Source organism: Carassius carassius, chromosome 45, assembly GCF_963082965.1.
Source record: "Carassius carassius chromosome 45, fCarCar2.1, whole genome shotgun sequence".
Taxonomy (NCBI): Eukaryota; Metazoa; Chordata; class Actinopteri; order Cypriniformes; family Cyprinidae; genus Carassius; species Carassius carassius.
In genome coordinates this window covers 10,499,286-10,524,636 of record NC_081799.1, presented here as the reverse complement: position 1 = coordinate 10,524,636, position 25,351 = coordinate 10,499,286, and the positions used below count along the sequence as shown (strand labels likewise).

Genomic DNA, 25,351 nt, shown 5'->3' with positions numbered 1-25,351 from the left:
TGAAGAAATATGAAGTAAACATCAGTAAATATATCCATATATCTCCATGTATATGCAACTTTTGACTAAGAACCCTTATTGACGCTGTTCAGTGAATCTATGTGAACACAAATAAACTGCTGCAGACGTGAATGAATATGAATGCTTGGTGAATTTCTATTCTAAAAATGACTCATACATATTTATTATTTTGTACTCCTGACATAAATTACTAAATAACTCTCACTGCAACAATGTTTTATCATTGGTCAGATATCGATGCTAGAGTCTTTCAACTGATGCACAGTTTCTCCAGATCAAGTAAGAGTGTGATGTGTAACGTGCTGTGAAAGTTGAGGATTTTTGTCAGCATTAAATTTCAGTCTTTTCCTCACACAAATCTATTATATGGCTTTAAATCCATTTTGGAGCTTGACAGCTCCAGTCCCCATCCCCTTCTATTGTGTGGAAAAGAGCAGAGAGAACAGTCTTCAAAATACATTCTTTTATGTTCCATAATAAAGTCAAAGAGGTTTGGAATGACATGAGAGGGAGTAATTGCTAACAATTTCCATTATATAACAAGCCTATCACCACACATACTGCTGTTCTTTCCCTTATCTGCACTCAGTCTTCCCACATGAGAGCCTTTTATAGAACATAATATCACATTGTTTTTACCTTGATGTGGTCTAAAAAAAGATCAGCTAATCAGATTTGACCCACATGTGAGATTGAACCTTATTAAGTCTGTCACAAGCAACATTTTTTTAGTTTGTCTATAAGAAAGAGTTGTTAGCAGCGCTGAACTTTGTCCACGTCAGTGCTTGTTCAGAAAAACATGATCACTGAGATCATCAATGCAGGTCCGTCCACAACACAATGAGATAAACCTGTCGGGATGCGTATCCTTCCCTGCCAGCGTTCCATGTCCCATGTCTGACTGACAGCTTGAGTCTGTGTATGTGTTTGTTTAGAGGTCATTTGCTACTGTAACTACTGTAGGAGTGTGTGTGTGTGTGTGTGTGTGTGTGTGTGTGTGTGTGTGTGTGTGTGCTGAGGTGGGAGGGGCATACAGCGTGGAAACAAGCAGTCTTTCAGCATTTCTGACACACTTTGCACCATCACTGCTGAAGGCTTCTGAGCCAGCTACACCTGCTAGGACTGACTTGAAAACATACTTGAAGTTAGTCGTACACGCTCTAAACAGACCGGCATCATGGGGGGATCCCAAAGCAAGACCAACTCCATAAAACAGCAGAGCATTAGCATGTAAGTTTGACTTGCATTGCATATTTTAACTTCATACGATAGATGTCATGCTATTTTGATATTCTGCATGCACTTAACGCCTATGATGTCTATTATTCTGCGTAATCATGTGCATGTGCAGTAAAACTGAGTTAATCTTGTACCTGTTCATACTAGAGACATGTCAGTGTTATTGTGTCATATGTGTTGTGTTTGCTAACTTTTCCTGGTGAATGGTGTGACAGCAAAGGTGTGGCCATCATGCTGGTGACGTTTCTCGTGGATTCATATGAAGTTTAAGAACTTAAAGGGTTAAAAGTGTAGTTTCTATGGTGGGGTTGCATGAAACAGCTTCGGGCTTCAATCACAGACTTTTTCAGACATGTTCAAATGAATCATCTTTATGTAACACAATGCTTTGCTAAAATCAAACCCCAGTTCTTGTGTAAATAACCCCATGCCTTTAAGGCACACTGACAAGTTTCAGGCCTTTTGCAGCACAGCCTATTTGAACATCTTTTATTTAGCGAGGCGTTACTGTAAGTGCGATAATATGGCATGACAAGAGTGTTTTTTTGAAAGTATATTTTTAGTAGTGTCATGCTCAGAGAATTTGTTTATATCTTAAAGAGCATCCATAAACCTTATGACTGATTGCATCACCATCTGTAGTGGGTTGTAAAGGTGTACAAATGACACGTAAGCTACACTTGAGGGTTAGATTAGGTCCTTGAGCCATACTGAACACCAGTTTCCTTCCTTTGGTAAACTCGATTTGACATGTGGCATCATTTGTGTATCTTATTTTCATATTCAAATGTACTGATGATTCATAACCTCTTCGGGTTTAAGTTGTAGTGCACTAAACTGCACAATGTGTAGCATTTGTGGGAAATTCTACTTGGTTCGTTGAGTTTGTGTTTAATAAATTGCATTTGAATCAGAAAATCTGACGCATGACCAATTTGTGGGAAATATTATGATAGGTTGTTTCATTTTTGGTCAGGTTTTTATTCTGTGCACTACTTGTGTATAAAAACTAAAAATAGCTCTTCCATGCTGGTAGCACTTCTTAGAAGGACACAATGTTTCCATTTTCCCAGAGCGCAGGTCAAAAATGTCATTTTGAAGCTTAAGCTTTTTTCTTCTCGTCTGATGAATGTTTGTTTCTGTTTTGAGAGGGTCGGGGGGTTTTGGGTTAGAGGGTCAGCGCTGAAATGATATTCTGCATTCATGCATGTGATTAAGGCTGTTCATATGGACAATCGCATACTTGTGCGTTTCTCTGTTGTGATGTATTACGTCAAGTGTGCTAGAGTGTGATGACACACACAGTGGGAGTAATAGTGACATGCTTTAGAAAACATTTATGGAATTAAAAAGTACAAAATAAAGATGATTATGAAAGCATGGAGTTCATGTATTAAAGACTACCAATATATATACTACAGTCTTTTTTCTTATGCTCACCAAATCTCAATTTATTTGTTTAAAAATACAGGTAAGACAGTTATATTGTGAAATATTATTGAAATGTCAAACAACAGTTATCTGTTTGAATATATTTTAAATTGTAATTTATTCCTGTGATTTTAAGATGAATTTTCATCATCATTACTGCAGTCTTCAGTGTCACATGATCTTTCAAAAATCTTTCAGGTGTATAGATTTGCTGCTCAAGAGAAAACAGCTCTGTTGCACCATAAACTTTTAAACTCAGATAGAAACATGCTTTGATTTTAAAATATAGTGAAGCATGACTCTTTAGTAAAAATCTGCTTGCATTCCTCAATTTGACCAGCAGATGTGGCCAGTGTGCTGTCTTTTCAGCAGCTCAAAATATTTTCAGAAATTATTGGTTCAAAACCTTTTGGTTAGATACTTAAATAAAAAAAAAAAAGCCAAAATTACCCCTATTTTATTTTTTTTATAATTTCTATCCTCCTAGCTGTAGTTGAAACCGATAATTCTATGGATCTACATTAAAATACTATGGATCTACATAAAAAAAAAAAAAAAATCCCAAATACTTTTTTACAATTTCTGTGATGGTGTTGGCATATCATTAGCGTAAAAGAAAATGTAAGAACAATTATTTCTAGCATTATTTTAAAATACACACAAAAGCTGCTTTTCCACTGTTGGGCGGGTTCTAGCCAGTGCTTTCAACGGGCCGGACAGGGCTAAAAGCCTTAGACCCGTAGCACTGAGCCCAAAATCTTGATCAAATCTTGACCTAATTTTGGGTTATTTTTTCAAATGGTGATTGAAAGCCAATATCTGGTAATGTTAAGGCATATTTTGTCCCATTTTACAAGAATAATACACTGATTGAAGTTTGAAGTTGAGAGTTGATTTGTGATTGCACTCATAAGTAGTTTTAGAAGTGGTTCAGTTTTTCTCCACAAGGTGGCTCTGTGACTTTAGACTCATGAGGGAAGAGGATGGTTTTAACTGCTATGCAGTGCTGTTTATTATCGTTTCATCTAGCAAACTCACTCCAAGATTATATATAGAATATTTAAGTCTATTAAAATTTCAGAACTTTGTCATATTTTTCAACTTTTCATCTTCCTTAATTAACCCAACAGTGTGGCTAAATAATTTCAGTAATTCAAATTGTTAAAAAAAAAATATTGCTAATGTTTGTCCTATGCTCATTTACATTGTAGTAAACTGATAATGTTTGATCGCAATCTAACCAAAATCTCACATTAATCTCCTGTATAAAACCAGGAATAAACAGTGAACTGTGTTTCTGGCCTCGTGTTGAGATACACTCTTACTCTGAAGGGAGTGGTTTTTCTCATGTGAGTTGTTTTTGGACAGCTGTTCTCCCCGTCTTGTGACTCCAGTAAAAATAACAGTGATTATTGTTCGACTACAAATAGACTGGGTCTCTATATGTCTTTATATATAGATTAAGTAACATAAAGCTTATCGGTACTGGAGAGGTGACTTTTTATTGGCCATCGTGTTCCAATCTTTTCTGGAAATGTGAAGTATTTATTTAGCTGATTGTGCTATTTTTGGCTCCCATTTGTACACGATGGAGTGCAGCCATTTGTCACATCAGTAAAGGTTTGTTATGTAAGATGGCTCTGCTCCCTTTATTCATGTGCTTTTGCCTCAGTCTAGTTCTGGCTGCCTGTTATTATCACATCTTTCTTTTACAGATCTAATAATTCCTTCAAGACTAAATACATAGGCTGGAAATGTTTCTTGAAGGCATTCTTACATATATGATGCTTTTTTTCAAATGTGCTTGAAACATAGCCTATTCCAAATGCAGCAGTTGAATATTTTTGTGATTATTTAAAAAAAAAAATGTCATCATTCATACTCAACCGAGATTTGATGCTGGGAGCTTATGAGATATCGTGCTGAACCTGGCACTGAACACAGGAATATGATGCTCTGAAGGTTGTTGGAGAGTGTCATTATGATGTGTTAAGCTGGTCTGACATCAGAAGTTCATAGGCCGTGACAGCTGTGTCTGGGAAAGTGTTGATTGGTCAAATTCCCCTTAAAGTTTTTGCAGTCATCAGCCTTTTTGGGTCGCTTCTGATTTCCATATCAAAGGTAGATTAACAAAGCAACACTTAAAAAAAAACAAGATTTCTAAGGTTTGGAATCTTAGCTCAGTTCTTTTCAAGTACGTTATCAAGATTTCAAACCAGTACATTTGGGTTTGGTGGAAGTGGCTTTCAAAAGGCAGAGCTTCTCTTGACAAGCAAATGTAAAACACACTATACCTTCATTCTGTAAATTAGTGCTGAGTGGGATCCAGGTTACACCCAGATCCCAGAACAAACTGATTGAAATTCTTCACATTTTTCATCTCTCTCCTTTGTGACAAACAGGGGAATTTGGTCTTTCTTTAAGTCCCATTCGTGGTGGTTCAGATGCAAGCTGTTGGGTGGATCTAAACACAGAGCTTCAATGGCTTCAATCTGTTCAATTCTCTAAATGTGAAATCTGTAATTAGAAGCACAGATGCACCCTCCCCTTAAACCAAAATTATCTGTGAAACCATAATATTTAGGGCTGTTTGGGTTGCTCAGCGTCTGGTAACGGGAAATGTTCTGAGACGTGTTCCCAGTCATTGTTTTGGGGAAAGAGCAATGTTTCTTTCTGAGAAGCACTCTTTTCAGTGGCGTGTTATGTCTTTTATGTTGTGTTTTCTTTTATTCAGGCTTCTATTGTGTCTCCTGCCAAGTTTTCCACGTGTGTTTGAAATGTGAGACCTCCTCGTGCAGTCCTCTTCAACTTGAATAACGGAATCTTAGCCTCATATCCTGAGCATGTGGTATTAAAACCTCACAAATCGTGAGGTAACGTATATGGGTGGTCTTTTATAAGGAAAAGGAAAAGTCTCCACTGTTTTTCTTTCATTCAATTTCTTCACCAAAACATCATACACTCAGTTACATACACATTTAAATAACATGGCTCTAAGAAATCCCACGCTTTTTAACAATATGTGCTCATTTCACAATTAGCATTAAGAAGCAGTTCTGCCAGTATCATACAGGCACATTTAACTGTGTCGTCTCATAGAATGAATTCTGCCTGAAATATCTGCAGACCTCTGATGTGGAACGACCCATCTTCTCCATGGAGATCAGTTATATAAGTTACCCTGAGCCTTGAAGGGACATCTGCTTTTCATGGTCTAATAGAGGTCTCATAAAGATTTTATTTCAGTGTCTTTGCACTCACACCAACATTGTTTAGGACATTTTATCAAAGCTCAAACACTTTACGGCAGTGAGAACCGTTGCTCTGGTTGTGTGGGTAGACTTTGTGATGGCAATGACCAGCAACACGGCCTCACTGGGGTTGTATTTTTAGACTGTTGACAGTGATCAAAGGATGTGGTTGTGGTGCAGAATGGAGATACTTGGTGCAGTACCCATCAACTAAATCCTTAAGCACTGCATTATCCTGATTAAGATTATGCAGTGTGCACACCGAAAGTACTTAGGTAGTGTTATAAGTTTTTTGTTTTTCAAGGCAAGCTCAATACTTAGTTTTGTATAGATACTGCAGAGGTCTTGTGGTCTTTTTCTTGTTGGAAAAGGATGTTGGTATGAGTACAAATTAGTCATGGGCACGCTGACACCCCCAGGCGATCTGCTGAGGCATTTCAAACAGGTAACAATGTGAAAGGACAAGTGAGAGAACAGGTTTTCCTGGTTGCGAGCTGGAGCTCAAGGCTAGAGGAGGTGAATGGAAAAAAGACAGAGGAGGAGCTCAGCCCTGCATTCCACAGTCTCCCTACCGAAACCACTGATCCCCCCTCTCCCTTCTCTTCAGCCTCGGTTTGTGTTCCCTTTTTCTGCTATTTATGAGAGAGGCGGTTCTGCTTGGGAAGGAAGCTACCATTCCTACACAACGGGGGATGCCGAATCAGCTGGACCAGAGATACAGACATGCTCTTTTCTCCTCCCCCATTAGTTTCTTCTCAATAGTCTGATCCCGTAAAGGAGGGGTGGATGGGGAGTTATCTGGCAGCCAGCTGATCTTTGCTGTGGTAGTCTGCGAGGGAAAGAAGGAGACTGCAAACTCTTCGTTACTTAGCTGCACTGAGAAAGAGGAAGCTGTGAGAAAACATCAACAGTCGCGTGAGAGGAAGGAAGCAACTGAGCTTTTGAGACGAAAACATGAAGCTCGACTTCAAGACCACGAGAAGCGTTGCCTACCACTGAGAAAAACATCTGCAAGACAGGAGGAGAGAAAAAGAAGGAAGGGGAGACTGACTCACTTGTTTGGATTTGCCCACAAGGTGTTCCTGTAGACGCTTGGCGTGTCACCAGCAAGAGGTCGAAGATGTCTTGGCTGTCACCAGTGCAGTGGGCCAAATGGACCTGGTCGGCCGTTAGAGGAGGAGGGGAGGAAGAAGGTGAGACTTATTTGGGGATGGACGACGAAGCCCTTTCGGAAGAGGCGCGAGAGGCTATACCAAAAGATCGAGAGGACGACGAAAGGTCTCATGGCTGCAGGCAAGTTTGGAACCTTGTGAATTCCACAGCGTGAGCAAGGAAATGAGGGTGTGAAGTTGGGGTTTCTGGGATATCTGTTATTTACGATTCTCTTTAGTTCTTTTCTTAAATCAAGTCCTTACTTTGAAAGATCAAGCAGTAGAGGCCAACCTTGGAAAAACTACCTCCAGAGCCACCTGTTTGAGTCAGATGATGGTGTTAACTGTTCTGAATGCTGTGCAGACAGCCATGGCTTAGCAGTCAGCCACATGGATCAAAGCATTCAGTGATCAGAGGCTCTGAATGTCGATGTCTGTTGGTGCTGTAGTCACGGTTGGGGAAAGTGGCGTGTACACGTTTGTTCATCTATATGTGTGTTCTTGGTGTGTTTGTGGGTGTTTTCAACTTCATTGGGGACTTCCTTAGGAAGTGTGCATGGCTCAGGGTCAAGCTGTTAGTCTAATGTGTCCCTGTGCTCAGATAAAGATCAAAATTCAACCGTCCTCCTCTCCCAACCCCCCAATTGTGACAAGGCTAATTTCCTTGCCCATAGATAAAACTGCCTTCTCAACACGGTTTTCTTTTGTTAAAAAAAAAGACTTTTATTTGTCTATTAGTCTGCTTCATTATTAGTTGATGCTATGAATGGCATTAACAGTGCTGTTGCTTATAATTAGGGTTGAAGATTTGAAGAAATCCTTGTCCCCCATACCTTTGTGCGACAGACATGCCGTTTTTTGAGGACCTTATTTTTATAGTCTTGAATGCAAAAACGTCGTTTATCTGTCTATGTGCTGTTGTTGAGCTGTCTGCTAACATTCTTTTCCTTGAAGAATCCTTTCTTTCCTAACGCCTCATAGCCTGAGAGACCGCAACAAATTAATCGCTACACAGACCTGAACAATGGCCCAAAAGAGTGGCAGGATCATGAAAGTTGTAAATATACTTAGAAAAACACACAGTTAGCCACCCACACATTCTGTAGAGGGCTGCTTATTTCTATGGAGCTCAGTGTGAGTCAGTACAAGCAGCATGAGTTATGCAGGCAGGGATTTTATGAAAAACACAGTGATTTTAGGGTTTGAATTGGGTTTGCAAAATTTGTTCTAAACCTATTAATAACACTTTATAGCTTAAGTTCCTCATGGTATTGTCTGTTGTGTTTGTTTTGCTTGACTAGTAATGATTACTTCCCTAACGGTATTATGGGGCTGCAGGTGGCCTAGTGCAACAAGACCGGGCAGTTCTCCCAGACTTGGGGACTGATTTCGCACACACACACACACACACACACACACACACACACACACAGTAAATTAACAATTCTTTCCTTTCAGCTCAGGCTCATGACCATTATGCTCTGTTCTGAGTGTAAAAAGGATAGTTTACGTAAAAATTTGAATGTTGTCTACAATGTCTATAAAAAAAGATATTTTAGAAAACTGTAGCTGTTGTCTTTTTCCATTAAAGGAACACTCCACTTTCTTTGAAAATAGGGTCATTTTCCAACTCCCCTAGATTTAAACAGTTAAACATATGATATGGCTAGGAACTATTCTCTCCTTCCATCTGAAACTACACAGACTAGCTGGGGACTATTTCAGGCGCTGCATAATATCACTGCGCCTGCTGCACCAATGGTACGGCAGCAAAGTTCCTTGATTATTAAGCCGGAATGAGAATATAGTTCCTAATAGTTTGGTCATTTTTGAGTGAGATGCTAACGGTCTAAACAGATTTGATGATCTATGCTAAGCTAAGCTAAGCTAAAAGTGCTACCGCCAGACCCGGAGAACGGCTGAATGGATTCATAAACAGTAAAACTCAACTGTTTAACTCTAGGGGAGTTGGAAAATGAGTCTATTTTCCCAAAAAGTGGAGTGCTCTTTTAAATTACAATGAATGTGGTCCTAAGAAGTCATATGTTAAAAGCTGAAATTAAAGTCATCATTCCCTTATCTTAAAAAGCACATGGGTCACCTGGTCTGCTTTTGTGACACTTTTATGTCCTTTCTGAAACTGAAGCCTAATTTCATAATGCTTCTTTTGTTTTCCATGGAAGAAATAAGGTCATATGGGTTTGGAACAACATGAGGATGAGGAAGTAATTTTCCAGGAGAATATTTGGGTGAACTATTCCTTTAAGTTCTTCAGTGTTACCTCACACAAACCATAAAAGCAGACCTTATATACCGCAATATGCATAAAATATACATTGTTATTATTTAATGAGGACATGATGTGCATCAGTTTCATTTCACCCAAAGCTAAACCTTTAAAGGAAAATGGTACCGTTTTTTCATATTCCACTATGACCCTGAACCTAGACGAATTGATTCATACCCCTCCTGTCTCACTGCGTTTACTCGATCGTTGTAGCGCGCGGCGACACTATGCTAGCGTTTTGCAGCACTTCGACCTCGGTGCAGTAATATCATCACTCCTGAAAACTCCCCGTCCCCCTCTCCCTCTAACTTACGTCAATACAACCAACATGAGGAGTTTTCAGGAGTGATGATATTACTGCGCTGAGGTACATTATAGTTATCATTATTTGTCCGCTTATAAAATCGAAACGTTTTATTTTGTGTCACCATACTTACTCATGTAACTACTCATTTAACCGTCTTTAAAGAAGGAAAACTTGGAAGGGTTTGGTTGCTTTTAAATTCATCCCTGTTTGTATCCTAAGGAATGAATGGTGCTACGCTAAATGCTAGTAAAGTGGCGCCGCGTGCTACAGCGTTTGAGTGCGCGCACTGAGATGTGAGAGGTATGTATCAACTCGTCTAAGTTGAGGGAAGAACATAGTGGAATATGGAAAAACGGTGGTGTTTTTCCTTTAAGCCACATGCGCAAAATGTTTTATTAAATATTGATGTCATTTGATGATCTGATGAGTTTGTATGTTTATACTGATCACTCCTGATCAAAGATCTGCATTATCCATCTGATTTAAATCAAGCTGTGCCAAATAACCATGGCAGTGTCCCTTAGGCGAAGTACTAATCATAAAGTTCTCTTAATTTTCCAGCAGTTCGGACTCAGAGGGCCAATTTGAGACACCTGAAGCTGAGACGCCTGTACATCAGCCATATGAAGAACCACCAGCACTGGATCAACCAATCACAGAGAGCACAGGTAAAAGAAGACCTCGAGAAAAGAGAGCTATAGATACAGACGGTAGATGCCACAGAGCACCTGTCGCTGCATGTGCTTCTATTCCTCTCATGCAATGGGATGTTGCCATGGCAACAAAAGGAAAGTATGTCAGTATGTGGTTATACGTGGTCTTTTAGTGTCACTTGAAAACAATATATTGTTGGTAGCATTTCTTGTCATTCATAAGTATTATTGGGAACATAGACATAGTGGAGCAGGCACATTATAAGTTATACTTTATCTAATAAATCAGCTTGGGTCATGAATATTAATTAGATAGCAATGTCAGTGCACCTGATTTGCTGGAAGGCGGGTAAATGGGCAAAGATTTCTTTTGTCTGATTTATCATTTCATTTAAACCATCCATCAAAACAAAGAAAGTTCTCCCTTATGATCGAGTGCAAACATTACAAACATTTTTAGCATAGGTTTGACTGAATTAAATTAAAATGTATCTTTTAGAACAATTGCAAATGCAAATTGAGTACCATTCGTATAAGGCCTTACTGTCTTCTACAATAAATTTGATGATTTTGACAAGCACATCGATTCATGTTTCTGTTCCTTATCTAAAATAGTTTATTTTACTTAAAAGCTTGCATTGTTTCCTCTTCTGCCATCAGACATGTGTCCAAATTCAGGGGAGTGTACCATATCACTAACTCAAAACAGCTGCACTTCCCCAGACATTTTTGAGGAATTTATCTGCCCATTAAAATCTCATAAACACTCTAAAATTTGACTTGTCATTACCGTTGAGTGAATGCATTAGAAAACATGCACCTTACTATTGTTTTTCTTCTGAAATCGTATTTTAGTCTTTGCGAGAAGCTCTGATAAAGTCTTCCAGTGGTTTCATAGGTGAGGAGGAAAACATTTCTGTGTTTGCACTGCAAAGAGTCAAAGGCATCCATGCATTTTAACCTCTGCCTGATTTTAAACAGTGCCGACAGTATTAGTTACATTTTTGTAACTGAGAGGAGGAGGTTTTGAGGTTTGAAAATAGAAGTTTGGGTAAAGAGAGGCCCCTGACCCAGTGTGGGAAAAGTGCATAGCTTGGAATTCAGGAGATTGGAATTGAACAAAAGCGCCGGCTCCTCTCAGAGCACATTTATCAATGGACAAGATCAAAGGCTCACAGCATGTGATTTAGTTCTTTGCTCTAAATGCCACACACAGACACTCTACAACACACATTTACACTCACTGAAACTGAGCTATGCTTGCTAGCTAGTTTATTCACAATTAAATTGTTCTCTCTGGTTCCTTTCCTAACCCTAATTTCTGGAAGCTTGATTGTTATACCTCTCAGGAATAAATGCTTTAAAATATGTTAACTTTTTCAGGGAATTTTTTGAGACGTTTTCCTCAGTATGCTCTAGGCTAATAGACACAGCTTTTCCAAGTCTACGTGTCGTGGTTCGGATTACTTGAGCAGACAGACAGTAAAAGTCTGGCTCCAGCAACGCACAATCCAGTTTCCACCACAGACATCCTCATCCTCACAGCTGTACAGATATACACCAGCATCTGGAACACACATTTTCATGGCTAGCAGTGCTTTAGCCAGAATTTGTGGTTATGTAAACACAAGCCTTATTGTGTTGTCTCCACCCCAAACACTAAATCCTGCTGCGCCTTCAGTGTAAAGTCAGATAAACACTTGTTGACATCCATTGCTTTTGGACGTCAGAGTATATTATTAAAAAATAAACGTTCATTATTTACAGTATAATTGCATTTTCTACTCTAGAACAAGCTTGGTTATACAGTCTCATTTTTTATGGCTGTTGTGTGCTGTATCTTTAAGACGGAACTGACTAATATGTTTTAACAGCATTATGCATTTTCCTGGGATGAGTGTTATTATTATTTTAGATATAATCAAAATCGATCTGAAATGTCTCTGAACAGGGTGTAGATGAAGCCTTTGTGATTTGATTATTAGCTCATGCTGTCCATAGCATAGCAAGGCTTTTCCGTTTTGATGATATAAACATTTTCAAGGCAGCACACTCCCAACACAAAGAGAAAGCTGAAGTCACAGCCACTAGAGCTGGTTGCATAACTAATCGCAGTGTGCCTGATGATTCTCCTTCACTGGCGCGTCGTGTCTTGTGTTCAAAATGGCCTCCTTGAGTACAATCTTTCAACATTTCGGTTACCTAACCAATATGAATGAATCACAAGGCCCTAAATTGACAGATAGTAAATAAAACCTGTAGATCTTTCTAAAAATGGACATCAAATGTATAGGGACATGGCTTTTATCTGTCAAAAGGTTTATTCATTGCAGAAATTAGCTTGCCGTATGAATTTTAAGGAGGAGCCTTGACCTCTGGAAGTGATGTCAAGAGCAGTCAGACTTCAAAAGTGCTGATCAGAGTGTTTTTGTGTCCTTGATGACAAGGGCTGTCTGCCATCTCATTTAACACTGAGGGACAGTGTATTTGTGTACAAAAGACACAGAGAGAAAGAGATAGCTAGAACTTCAGGAGAAAGACTAGGCATGGGCATTGGAGAGGACTTATGGAAGGTCTGTGAGTGAAATATTATCATTACAATGCTGATGTTGTTTTAATTTCATACACGTAAAGCTAGTTCCTTAAAATGATAGTTGGTAAAACTCAAGTTCCTCTTTTTGGATGTCCAGTGGAAACCACTGTGTTACAGTTTAAACTTTAGGCTACTAGCCTAGAAGTTATAATTGTTTATGTGATTTTCACATTATGTTACTTTAGAACAGTGCTAAGAACTTTTTACTGGTCAATCCCCAGGAGAAATCTTTGGTTAAGTGCCTTACTTAAGAGTACAATAGTTAGGAATCATGTCTTAGTCTTTGTGGGGATCAAACCTGCAACCGTTCGGTTACCACACCTGGGTCTTAACCGCTACAGAATATCCCTCAAACAAACTCAAACGCATGTCGTGTTGGAGCACTTACTGAATACACAAAGTCAACTGTGAGAAACAGTCTCCTCATCACTGGACATGTTCTTTCTTGCATATAAATATTTTGAACAGATAACAGCTAGTATTTCTTAAAGCTGTCTCAGTCGGAGGTCAGAGCGAAGGCATACATCTCATTTAAAAATAGACTGTCTCTTCTTGTCTCTTAGCAACAGGCTATTGCATCAAAATCAGCCAGCAGGACTGTTTGTCAATGGAGAGTGTTTTCAAAGTGGCAAAATCATAATTTCACATATTTTGTTTATCAGTTATCAGTTTTTCTTCGTATCATGGCAGACTTTAATTCTTCATTGCAGTACATACAAAATGGGCTAGCCCACATTTATATTTGATTGTTGCTTGAAATTCTGCTGTTGAGTTTTTATGCCTGTTGGAGACAGGGAGGAGAAGACTATTGTTCAGCTCTTAGCATCCTGAGCGAAGCATTTCCTGCCTTTTCTGTCGTAAGGAAGTCTGTTCTTCAAATGTCCTCGATAGGTTGAACAATAGAGCATACTGTATGTGCTCGAAGAACATATGAAAGGAAAAGGAAAAACACCCTGAAATAACAAGAAAAGTGGTATTAGATGAAAATACTGCAATATTCTGTAACATACTATTGCATGTATTTCAATAGGATAATTCTATAAATGTTGTAGATCATAGACAAATAATTCCCTTTTCTACTCTTGACAGGTTTCCCAGAAGTAAATCATTTGACCTCCATCACAACTAAAACCCAGAACCTGACCCTGGACGAGAGCTTTCCTGAGGATGCACCTGCCTCGGTGGTGCAGCAGAGCAGTGTGGACCCAACCCCAGCCCTGAACCTCAGGAACCAGCCTTCCTCTGCTGACATGGATGTGGACCAACCCGATCCTGCTGAAGCAGGAACAACAGATGACACCAACACCTGCAATGGTCACATTGAAGAGCCATCCTCCAAACCACAGACCAAGTCCCTCAAGACTAGACCTCCTTCCCTTAAGGTAAAGGCCCCACTGAATGGTGTAGACCCCAACGAGGTGGATGACGATCCTCCGATACTTCCAAAGGGGAGCTACAGCTTTGACCCTAATCAGTCTGATGATGCCATAAATCAATTCGCTACCAGAGGGTCCAAGTTGCAGAACTCTCCGCCTGCCAGTATTCCTAAATCAGACGTGACAGATGAAATGCCTGCTCAGCCAGTAATGCTGGAGTTTGGACTTGATGATGCTGAAGCAAAGAGACCTCCACCCAAGAGGTCTGGAAAGAAGACAAGCAGCAAGCTGACTACTCCAAAAAAACAAAGACCAAAAGCTGCAGAAACAGCAGCTCCACCACTGCAGACATCATCAGAACAAGACCAACCGCCATCTGAGGACACTGATGATATTCCTATTCCTAAAAAATCCTACAACTTTGACCCAAGTCAGTGGGACGATCCCAACTTTAATCCTTTTGGTGGGAACAGTAAACTTAGTAACTTGCCAACACTTCCTGAAGGATCATATAAGTTTGACCCTGATAACTTTGATGACTCTATTGATCCTTTTAAGCCATCAAAGACCTTAGGTGGAAGTGACACGATTAAACCAACTCCTGAGGAGCTTACAGACAAACACAAACCAGAGGGATCTGTGGAGCAGTGGAAAAAATCAGGACAGTCTCCGAAGAAAAACAAAGACAGGATCATTACGTGAGTGGCATATAATGCTAGACAGGGAGATAAAATGATGTTTTGTGTTGCATCTGTATATAGATGTTGTGCATAGAATGAGCAAAAAGAAGCGATTTTCACCTACTGAACATTATCAGGCACACCTTTTCTGTTTTTTTTTTACTGTTGGTATGCTACCCTTTCTTTTCAACATCTCAGCTGTTGTTCAGTCGTACATAGTTCCTGTGGCACAATCATTTTTCATACGTAGTTTACGTTCGTAAAGTTTACGGTAGTCTTGTTTACACTGTCCCAGTGTATACAACTCCCACTTTCCACTAAACTATGGCATCCCCTCTACAAACTAACTCCTTTTTGTTTGTGAAAGTCACGAAGCTTAAAATCACTCCTACATGTTTTCTTCATGCTTCAATCTTGCCCTCTAATGTCTTACGGCACGTCCCCTCCCCTCTCCACATCCCCTCCTCTCTGTGTGTGCTTCCTCCCTCCCCTGTCCCTTCCTCTCTCATACTGTCCTCAGGACCACTGAGCAAGTGCGGTTTCTCTGTTTTCTATTGTAAGTATCCTCTCCTGCCCTCCTTTCCTGTACTTTCGAGGTTATCTATTCTGTCCCATTGCATGTCATGAGCTCTGTTGAAGGCTGAACTGCCCTCTGGCTCCAAATCATGTACAGAATCAGTCCTCTAAACTAGGGCAGAAGTTATTTATTTCATTGTATTCTAACTGTCTGGCAGACAGAATTGATTTACTCCATGGGCATTTTGTAGTGATTTTCACATCTGACTCTCTCATGGTGGCCAATATATAGATGGTCACTTTACTAAACAGTGTTGTAAAGCACAAATCAGTCTTAGGATTTTAAATATGCATTTTCAGTTATATTATTTTTATTTTATTTTTTTAATTTAATGCCTATAATTGCTCTTTCTGAGTGGTTAACCAGAGAGGTTTTCAAAAGATGCCAAAGGTAGTGCTGCAAAGCTTATATAGGTTACATAGAAAATAATGCAATTTAAATGTTTTGAGGCTAATACCACAGTGGTCTTGTATTGAACACCTGCTGGCATGGATGCAGCATCTCGTGAAAAGCTAGTTTTTTTTTGCCTAGCTTTCATTTCATTTCATTTTCATTTATAACTACCATATTTGCAATCATATTTATCACCCATTATTTATTTATATTGCGAACTAAAAAAAATTATGATGTTGATAAATAATGGGTTTATCGAAATCTGTATTTAGTATTATTTTTTCCAAAAAAAAATTTCATTGTGTTTTGCATGTTCTGATTCTGTCAATGTTCTTTTCTCCAGGAACTCATGTAAAGTAAAGAAGTATGAGAATCAGTCCTTAGTCCTGGATGTCTGCAATCAGGTATCATTTCAATACTGTCCAACAAATTGCAAATTGTATGCATCTTGTTCTCTGTGGGCATGTATTTGCATATCTGTGTGTGCTTTGGTGGGTATGTAGATGACTGTGAAAGCATAACAAGTATATATTATAAACAAAGCCTCTAGATTTGCTGTATTGTCTTGGACTTTGTGATTACAGCAGTGACTTTTAGCAAACATCCTGTTCCTTGTTCTTTCACTCATGACAATTTTTTAGACTGTTCAAATATTTGGCTTGTTCACAGCTGAACTGCAGTGCTATTTTGTACGCAGAAAAAAATATCTGTTTACCATCAGTGCAAAATCTCTGAAGTCAGCCTATAAACATTATAAATCATGTCTATAAAATTATTATCATTTACAGGAGAAAGACGAGCAGGAAGATCCAGCATCTAAACTGCCCCACCGCGTTCATCACGCCACAGATGAGGAGAAGTTAGCCTCCACTGTCATGGGCCAGAAGGACGGGCCGGAGGATTTTTCAGACTCCACCGAAACAACCACCTCTACTAAGACTGCAGACGGTGAGGGCTTGTTACTTCTCAGTCTGCTCTATTGTAGCAGTGTTTGTTCTCAGATAATAAATCAATAATCTTTAGAGACTGGATCAGTATGTCACTAATGAGGTTTAACAAGCACTGCTCTGTTAGATCGGACAGTTTGGGGGCATTGTTCAGACTCTTGTGAATGGGAAACAGACTTACTTGTTCTGCTTGCTTCTCTCTCTCCTTCAAGACAAAAAAAGAACAGCTATCTGTTCTGTTGGCATATTCATTTGCCCAGCAAACAAAAACAGTCGCAGACAGTCCTGTTATTCCCATTCAATTTTAAATAGGAGCTTTGGAGCTACCAGAGAGCAATTAGGTTAGGCAAGATTGTGTTCTTTGACACATGTAGTTAATTAAGTTGATGAGCAGTTAATATAGCAGTGTCATGGATGTTGAAAAGTAAATGGTCCTGTGTAAAGGGACCTTGTGTAAAGACAATGTGAAATCAAAAATATTATTCTAAAACAAAACAAAAAAGATATTTGTTGTCATAGTCTTTTATGAAAATGTAAATATATCAGCTTCACAAAATAGTACTTTTTAATTTTGCTGCTGACGTCGTGTTTAAGGCTGCGCGAGCAGGAAACAAGCAGCTAATATTAACCAATAAGATCATAGCATAGCCTTCACATGATCCAATCAAATCACAGTGGATACAATGACGTCCCGCCTTCCATAGGATGCAGCTGAATATTGTTTTACCTAGAAATAATTGACATTACAAAAGATAAATTCGTTGCGAATGCCGTTAAGGGGTTGTATATAGATAATACCTGCATGAGGACTTTAAATACCTGGATAAAGACATAAATATACGTTTTTTCTTATCTTAAAACGTAATTATGTGTCGATAAAAGAGGGAGAACTGAACGCAGCATGGCGTGTTTGATCCATAGACTTTATAAAACAGGTTTGATCTGAATGGTCTTTTACTAGGGCCTGTGCTGCCCTCTAATGGCTACTTCATGAATTATTTGTATATTATTTTATTTTTTAAGCCATAGAGAAACCATCAGTTATAAACGGTTTAAATACTTTATTATACCGATTCGTCTTTTTAGAAATCTTTATCCACTTTCAAAGTAACAACAACAGAACTATTTATAAAATCACAGGAAATAGTGCAAACCAGTAATAATTAGATTTTCTTTTCAATCAGATCTGCTAGTGGGCATAAGAGACCAGTTTGATGAGAAGGACCTTTCCTCTCCTGTAAGTACTGATTTGTTCATGTCTATTAGATACGATATCCAAGCCATTCCTGCAAATATGACTACCTTCAACACATGAATTCCTATCAGAGGTGCCATTTATCTGCCCGACAGGGATTCATAATTATAATCCCATTAAAAGGATTATGATGTCCACAGGCCTTAATCTGCCCAAGGTCGAGCTAATAACTGTGTCAGAGGAAAGAGTGCAGTCATTGTTTCATCTTATTGAAAAATGTTGGTGTTATGTATGTTACCATATAGTATTATAAGAAAAGTAAAGTAATTCAAAATGAAATAGATCCTAAAGCTTTCATCTGACTGTGTTTATTCTTCAGAGTGAGAGTTTGTGTAAGACTCTGAGCTCTTCAGACAGTGAGACCATAGTGAAGACGAGTCCAGGGCTGGATTCAATTCCTCTCAGTGAGATAGATAAAGCAGCTGTGCTCACGCTGATCAGAGAAGAGGTAACATCAACATCTGCCCTGTGTCTACACTGTTTTAAATATGCAGTCTCGTTACAATGTACAGTACATGTAAAATTGTGTTTTTGTACCTGTAGATAATTGCCAAAGAGATCGAAGCCAATGAGTGGAAGAGGAAATATGAAGAGAGTAGACTGGAAGTTACTGAAATGAGGTACATCCTAATCTAGAACCCTTCCCAGAATGCACCGGGGATGGTTTTATTCTCATACAAGTTTAATGCCCGCACAGTACAGTCCCAACAATGGAACATTCTAACATTACTTACTGCTTTTTCAATAGGAAAATAGTGGATGAATATGAGAAGACGGTAGCTCAAATGATAGGTGAGTCAGAGCCATTTTAATACAATTCTGAATATAAAACTTAAATGTTTTATGCCTGGTTTTTATCCCAATACAGAAGATGAGCAGCGAAAGAACATTGGATCCCAGAAAAGCGTCCAACAGATAACCTTGGAGAGAGATCAGGCCCTCGCAGACCTCAACTCAGTGGAGCGCTCGCTCTCCGACCTGTTCAGACGCTACGAAAACATGAAGACCGTTCTCGAGGGGTTTAAGAAGGTAAGGTATCTTCTGAAATGCTGAATTTATAAATGATTCCTCTGGACATGCACTGATGTTTGTGCTGGTCTCTTGTCAGAATGAGGAAGTGCTAAAGAAGTGCGCTCAGGAATACCTCACACGCGTGAGGCAGGAGGAACAACGTTATCAGACCCTCAAAATCCACGCAGAGGAGAAACTTGACAAGTAAAAGCGATATACATCAGTTCTAATGTAACCTAATGGAATAATCTAATGTTTTTTACTCTTATTGATTGATCTCTGACCTGCATATGTTTTTCCAGAGCAAATGAGGAAATAGCTCAAGTGCGATCGAAGGCCAACGCAGAGAGCGTGGCACTGAACGCCAGCCTGAGAAAAGAGCAGATGAAGGCAGAGTCCCTGGAGCGGGCGCTCGAACAGAAGGTGAACGCTCACACATTCACATGCAATTTAACACATGCTGCAACATCAACTCGAGATTCTTCCCAAGAAAACATTATTTAAAATTCACATTATTATTTCCAGAATCAAGAGATTGAAGAGCTTTCTAAGATTTGTGACGAGCTCATTGCAAAATTGGGCACCACGGACTAAGAGGAAGGAGAATCTGCTTATATTGCCCTCTCTGACCCAAACCCACCCTGACCAAGAATGCCACTGGATCTCCCAATGGTGTTTTTTTTTTTTTTTTTTTTTTGGAAAGGAGTCACTTTTCCATGGATCTGGTTCAGGCACTGGGAGAAACAAGATATGAGCTGAAGAATCAAATAAAAGAGTCCCAAATGTTTTTACAGATTCATAAAATGCTGATGTTGGACTTGCACCTATATTTGGTGGTGTAATGTCTTTGAAGACGGTGGGAAACACCACCCACATATCTGATTCTGATCTCATTTCTGCTGGCTGTTCTGAGCGTTTGGGAGAGCCTCTGAGTGTGTGTTCAGGTGTAAAGAAACAGACACGGGATGAGGGTCACTGGACTTGTTCTTAGTTTACATGATCGCACTGCTGCTATTTGTAACGGAGGGAGCAAATCATATTATTTACAACTTTTTAGTTACATTACTTGCTTTGGAAAGTAAACCTGTGTAATTATTTGTTTATATATTAGAGGTTCTGATATACATTTAAGGACTGTTCTGAGTTCAGTACAAGGTGAAATCATTGGTGGTATAATGTTGATTACCATCAAAATGTGTCTGTAAAAAAAGAAAAAAGAAAACCACACAATTCTGGGTTACAGAACTCCTAGCAGAGGTGCCATTTACACAATGGAAGTAAATGTAAATATAAACATGAAAATATTCAATATTTCAATAGTATGGCCACTAGAAGTACACAATATGCGTGTTAACATGATTTTAGTGTGAAGAATTGCTTGCCTAACCTTTTTTTGTATAAAGTTAACTGACAATACTACGTCATTACCATTAAAACATAAAGCCTTAAACACTAAAACCCTAAAATTCTGATTTAATTATATTTAGAGCTCAAATAATTTAATAACAAATTAATGAAAGTGCTTTTATGAAATTAGAAGCTGCACATTTCTTTAAATCCCATTCACTTTAATTGTAAGAGCCTCACCATTGCCTCATTTATTTATTTATTTTTTAAAGAAAAGAAGGGATGAGTCAAAATGACATTTTGTGCTAGTCAAAATTCTGCCACAAATGCTGTCGAGTTGAACTTGTACTGAACCTGGAATATTATTTCACCGAGTAGCTTTCAGCATATTCAAAGCTGTTATTGAAGAGAGTTGGTAGACGTAGACGGTTGTAGTTCCATCCATTGTTTTCTTACTCCCTGTGTGTTTAGGTGCCAAATTATCATAATTGATCATATTAGGTGAGCTCTGGTGTTACTAGATGCTCTGATGGGTGACTTATTTCTAGCCATGAAGTCATAATCATCCGATCAAATGCTTGCTTTCAAAATTTAACAGCACAAAAGCAAATCTAACTGAAAGCACTTAAACTTTCTTTGATTAATGAATTACTTTGGTTTCAAAGTCTGCATGAAGTACAAGTTTACACTCCGTTTAACTGAGCTGTGTCAAATGGACCGAATCATTTTCAAAACATTTAATGAAGTCATTTCAAGAATTGACAATCTTTTGCCAGACTTGCTAAAGTATGTGAGTAAAAAGGCTGAAGTGATGCTTTCTACTGGCTCTTGCTTCTTTTTTTTTACCCACAATTCCTTTGTGCTATCTTATGCAATATTTTTCAGCTCGGAATGATCAACTGCCAAATGAAACCGCTGTCCATGTGCCAAACATTACCAGCTCGTGTGGAGAAGTCGAGCCTGTAAATTGTCATGTTGTTGTTTCAGGAGCGTGTTGGTGTTCTTTACAGTACTCACTGACCTGTGTATATTTTTAATGAGAACATGATATTTTATTGTGTTATTAATGTTTGTAAAGTGGATGAGAAAGAGACAGTTGCACAGAAACCCTGTTGACTAATATATATTTTGTGCATAAATGCATTCCCTGAATAAAATAAAAAAAATCGCTTGATGACACTGGTTTTGAATTTCATATAAATATCGGTTAACATCACCTTACAATAAGATTCATTTGTTAAGATCCGTTAACTACACGAACTGACAATTCAAATATTTCTTAAGCATTTATTCATTTTAATTCATTTCAGTATTTGCTATTGTATTATTAAAATTAAAAGTAGTTTCTCTTATTATTATTTAATGGACCTGGGATGAACATGAACTAACAAGTGAAAAGTTATTTCAAAGATGCATGTGGCATTATTAGCAGCAGTATCCAGAAATGATTCTCATGTTGTGAGCGTGTTGCATACAGCAGCTAAGCTCTTCTTAAGAGGGATATCTGGTGACAGGGTAGACTGGATATTAATATGTGCACTCAGAGAGACTGTCCTTATGTTGTTACAGCAGTCAATTCAATCAAAACATTGTTGGGCTGTAAATACACAAAATATGAAAAATATACTGTATACAGATAAAAATGATTGGTGGAATTAGCATTCTGTGGCCTTCTGGTAAGTATAATTGATTTGCATAAGTCTTACACTAAATTTTATATGAAATCTGCATTAAAACTAAATTGAAATATCCAGATCATAGATCATTCCCCTTTTTCCTGGTGCAACCCCCTTTCATCCTCCATGTCCCCGGGTTGCTTGCGCAGAAGCGTAGTGTGTGTTAATCCAGTGTAATGCTCATGTGATGGATGCTCACTGTGGGATTATGGAGAGACACTGAGGTGTTTTCTAGTTAAGACTTCCACACTGTCCCAGCACTTTTCTAATACAACCTCCTCCTTAACATGAAGACTGTCCTCGTCGCGCTGGTCCTGTTCGCCGCTGTGCTACACAGTGAGTATCTCTATAGTACCAAATAGATCCAAACACACATTATCAAAATACTTTCACATCACTTTATGGTTATTAATGTAATGCTGGCATTACTTTAAGTGTTAATACTTCTGTGATTAAGATTTTACAGAAATACTTAAAGTGATGGGTTATACTTTATTTGGCAACACTTTATTTTAAGGTGTCCATGTTGCATACTTCCAAACCCTAATCCTCACCATATAGTAAGTACATGTTGTTAATTAACTTAAATGTATAATTACACTTTAACAAGGATGACTTACAGAGTAACTCTTTATTGTGAGATGTTACAGTGTTATTATACAATCAAGTACTGAGAATTTTTAAATTAGAATGAGAATAATTAAATTAACAACATGTACCTTTTTTGGGTTACTGGATGTAACCATGCATAATTTACAGCAGTCTTATAACTAATTACATGCAATACTTTAAAATAAAGGGTTATCCAAAAATGGTAACATATTAATCAAATATTGTTTTTGTCACACATGAGAAATCTGTGTAGTCTATACATTTTTACAAAAAAGTTTATTATTATTATTACTACTGTTGTTGTTGTTTATAATAAATATGTAATAAATATGTAAATAAAACCTTATTTCATATACATTTTGCAACACAGAAACAATAATTCTTATACAGTAATAAGAGCGGATAACAAAACATAAATTATCTGATTTTCCTACTGTCCTTGTGAAATGATGAATAATAATAAATCCTTACATTTATATAGCGATTTTCTAGGCACTCAAAGCGCTTTACACAGTCAGGGGGTATCTCCTCATCCACAACCATAGCATCTGGATCAAGTTTGAAGTGGTTTAATCTCAGATCAGCTGTGTTGTCTTGTCCGATGTGTGAAGGTGAGGGGTTGAAGTGTTACACCTGTGTGGCAAAGAACGCGGACGAGTGTTTCCGGCAGGGCTCGACTGTGTGTCCTGCTCATTCAGATGCCTGCTCCACCATCACAGGACCCAGTGAGTACATGCGCACACATACAGTGATTCACACTGCAGTTTGGATGTTGAACACTTGGGGGTGACATCCCTCCTGACCAGGAACCAGTTGCATAAACTTAGCCACCATGTTAAGACCGTGTCTTAAGAACTAGATTGACCAACTAGTAAGTGCCATTACATGTGTGTGTCTTGTGTTTCATTTCAATACAGTAAGTGAGACTGGGGCTAGTTGTCACATGTTTTACTCCAGTTTATTCCAGTGTGTTTATTTGTGTTCATATTATTTAGAAAGACAATTTCTGTAGGCCTATAGACACACACTTTAAAGACTTGGTTGCAAATAAAGATTTGAAAGACTGAATTTATAAAAATGCTGATGCTGATTTAAGACTGTTTAAAGCCACTGTGCAGAAAACAAACAATTATGCATTTTGTCTTCTGACTCAACCTGCAGTTAATGAGATGCTTGAAACTCTTGTGACAACTAGCCCTGCTCATAACTATTGTATAAAATACTGCTTCTGCTGGGTTGCACACATGCTCAACCAAGCGTGCAAACCAAACATGGATTATTTGACGCATCCTTCAGCAATGTTTGGCCTGCGCAGATGTTTTTGTAAGCATTGATTTGTAGAGCCCCTCTAAATCCACCATGTGTTTTCCTCACCACAGACTCCGTGATGAAGTCATGCGCTTATAAGTCCTTCTGTGACAAGTCTCACATGAGCAATGGGGAGATGAAGCTGGAATGCTGCTTCAACGACGAGTGTAACGGCCCTCACCGGTCCCACAGCCATGGGGAGCACCACAACACCGCCACGAGCCTAAGCTCCAGCCCCGTCCTGCTGCTGGGGCTCCTGCTACTTAGACTGGCTCTCAGTTCCCTGTAAACCTGTAACACAAATACATAAATAAATGATGGAGTACAGGTGTTCATGTAACTGATAGATGAGCTTTTGTCTGTTGGGAGGCAGAATAATCGGTGTGGTTTTGCTGTTACACATAGGCTACAGGGGTTGAATAAACACTGCTTAGATTTGGTGTTCATCTCTTTTATTTTCTGTTGTATGTGAGCTCAAATGAGCGTCTGGTTAACTAATGAATAAATTAATAAATGACCGGTTCAAATGCTGAAGGCTTGTCTGATTCGACTCAGTAGTTGTGTCTGTTCAGCTATCTTTATCTCTGAATGTCTGTTTCCAGTAAGCATGGAAAAGTAAGCATCCGCTCGCGGGGCCACAGGGCATCCCTAGCATGACGTCAGTCATGTGCAGCAGACACATGGGGCGTCTGTAACATTCATCATGTTGTAGTGATGGCTGGTTTCAGGTTGCTGAGCTGGTGGGAGGCGGTAAAACTCGTTTAAAAGTGTTGCAGGACACAGAGAGAATCAGCGCTGCTGCAATTGCGGGTGTGACTGAGAAGACTGACGAGTTACTTCAGGAACAACGCTTTCTGAGGTAAGTTTATGGCGCCAATCAGAATTACAGGCTATGTAGTATTTAATCATTTATTTTTAAATCGAATTGTGTTTAAAACGCTGATATAGCCTACTAAATATATATATTGGAATGCTGACATCCGAGTTGTTCTTTTGAGTGTCTTTAATAAAGTGCCTGTGATATTTAAACCGCTGTAAATATGTAACGTTAGGCTATTTTTATATATATAAAATTTAAAGGTAACTTTATTGTCGTGTCCGTGCAAATGCACTCGTTGTATTTATTGGTTTTGAAATACTTTGTAGAAAAAAAGGTAGTTGATTCAGGTGATGTGAAGTGGTGTAACCACACTAATCTATTACAAGTGTATTGTGCCTTAAATACACGTGACTGTG

The 25,351-nt window shown here is 38.7% G+C and overlaps 2 protein-coding genes across 5 annotated transcripts; both read left to right on the top strand.

Moving 5' to 3' along the window:
* The first annotated feature begins 1,111 nt into the window (after window positions 1-1,111).
* On the top strand, window positions 1,112-21,693 carry LOC132127687 (transforming acidic coiled-coil-containing protein 1-like). 3 transcript variants are annotated; one of them, XM_059539671.1, is made up of 13 exons: window positions 1,112-1,251; window positions 10,249-10,355; window positions 14,023-15,007; window positions 16,303-16,363; window positions 16,748-16,907; window positions 18,091-18,143; window positions 18,481-18,609; window positions 18,705-18,781; window positions 18,910-18,953; window positions 19,030-19,190; window positions 19,270-19,376; window positions 19,475-19,595; window positions 19,698-21,693. In XM_059539671.1, exons 1-13 carry the CDS (start codon window positions 1,199-1,201, stop codon window positions 19,764-19,766), a joined length of 2,127 nt encoding a protein of 708 aa, XP_059395654.1. In that variant the 5' UTR covers window positions 1,112-1,198; the 3' UTR covers window positions 19,767-21,693. The 3 variants fall into 3 exon arrangements, with proteins under 3 accessions (XP_059395654.1, XP_059395653.1, XP_059395652.1); XM_059539670.1 differs by lacking the exon at window positions 1,112-1,251 and adding an exon at window positions 6,449-7,235 and having other exon boundaries at window positions 10,252-10,355; XM_059539669.1 differs by lacking the exon at window positions 1,112-1,251 and adding an exon at window positions 6,458-7,235.
* Window positions 21,694-22,386: 693 nt separating this feature from the next.
* Window positions 22,387-24,649, top strand: si:ch211-113d22.2 (CD59 glycoprotein). 2 transcript variants are annotated; one of them, XM_059538666.1, is made up of 3 exons: window positions 22,387-22,531; window positions 23,419-23,532; window positions 24,187-24,649. In XM_059538666.1, exons 1-3 carry the CDS (start codon window positions 22,483-22,485, stop codon window positions 24,402-24,404), a joined length of 381 nt encoding a protein of 126 aa, XP_059394649.1. In that variant the 5' UTR covers window positions 22,387-22,482; the 3' UTR covers window positions 24,405-24,649. The 2 variants fall into 2 exon arrangements, with proteins under 2 accessions (XP_059394649.1, XP_059394647.1); XM_059538664.1 differs by having other exon boundaries at window positions 22,399-22,531; window positions 23,392-23,532.
* The last annotated feature ends 702 nt before the right edge of the window (window positions 24,650-25,351 follow it).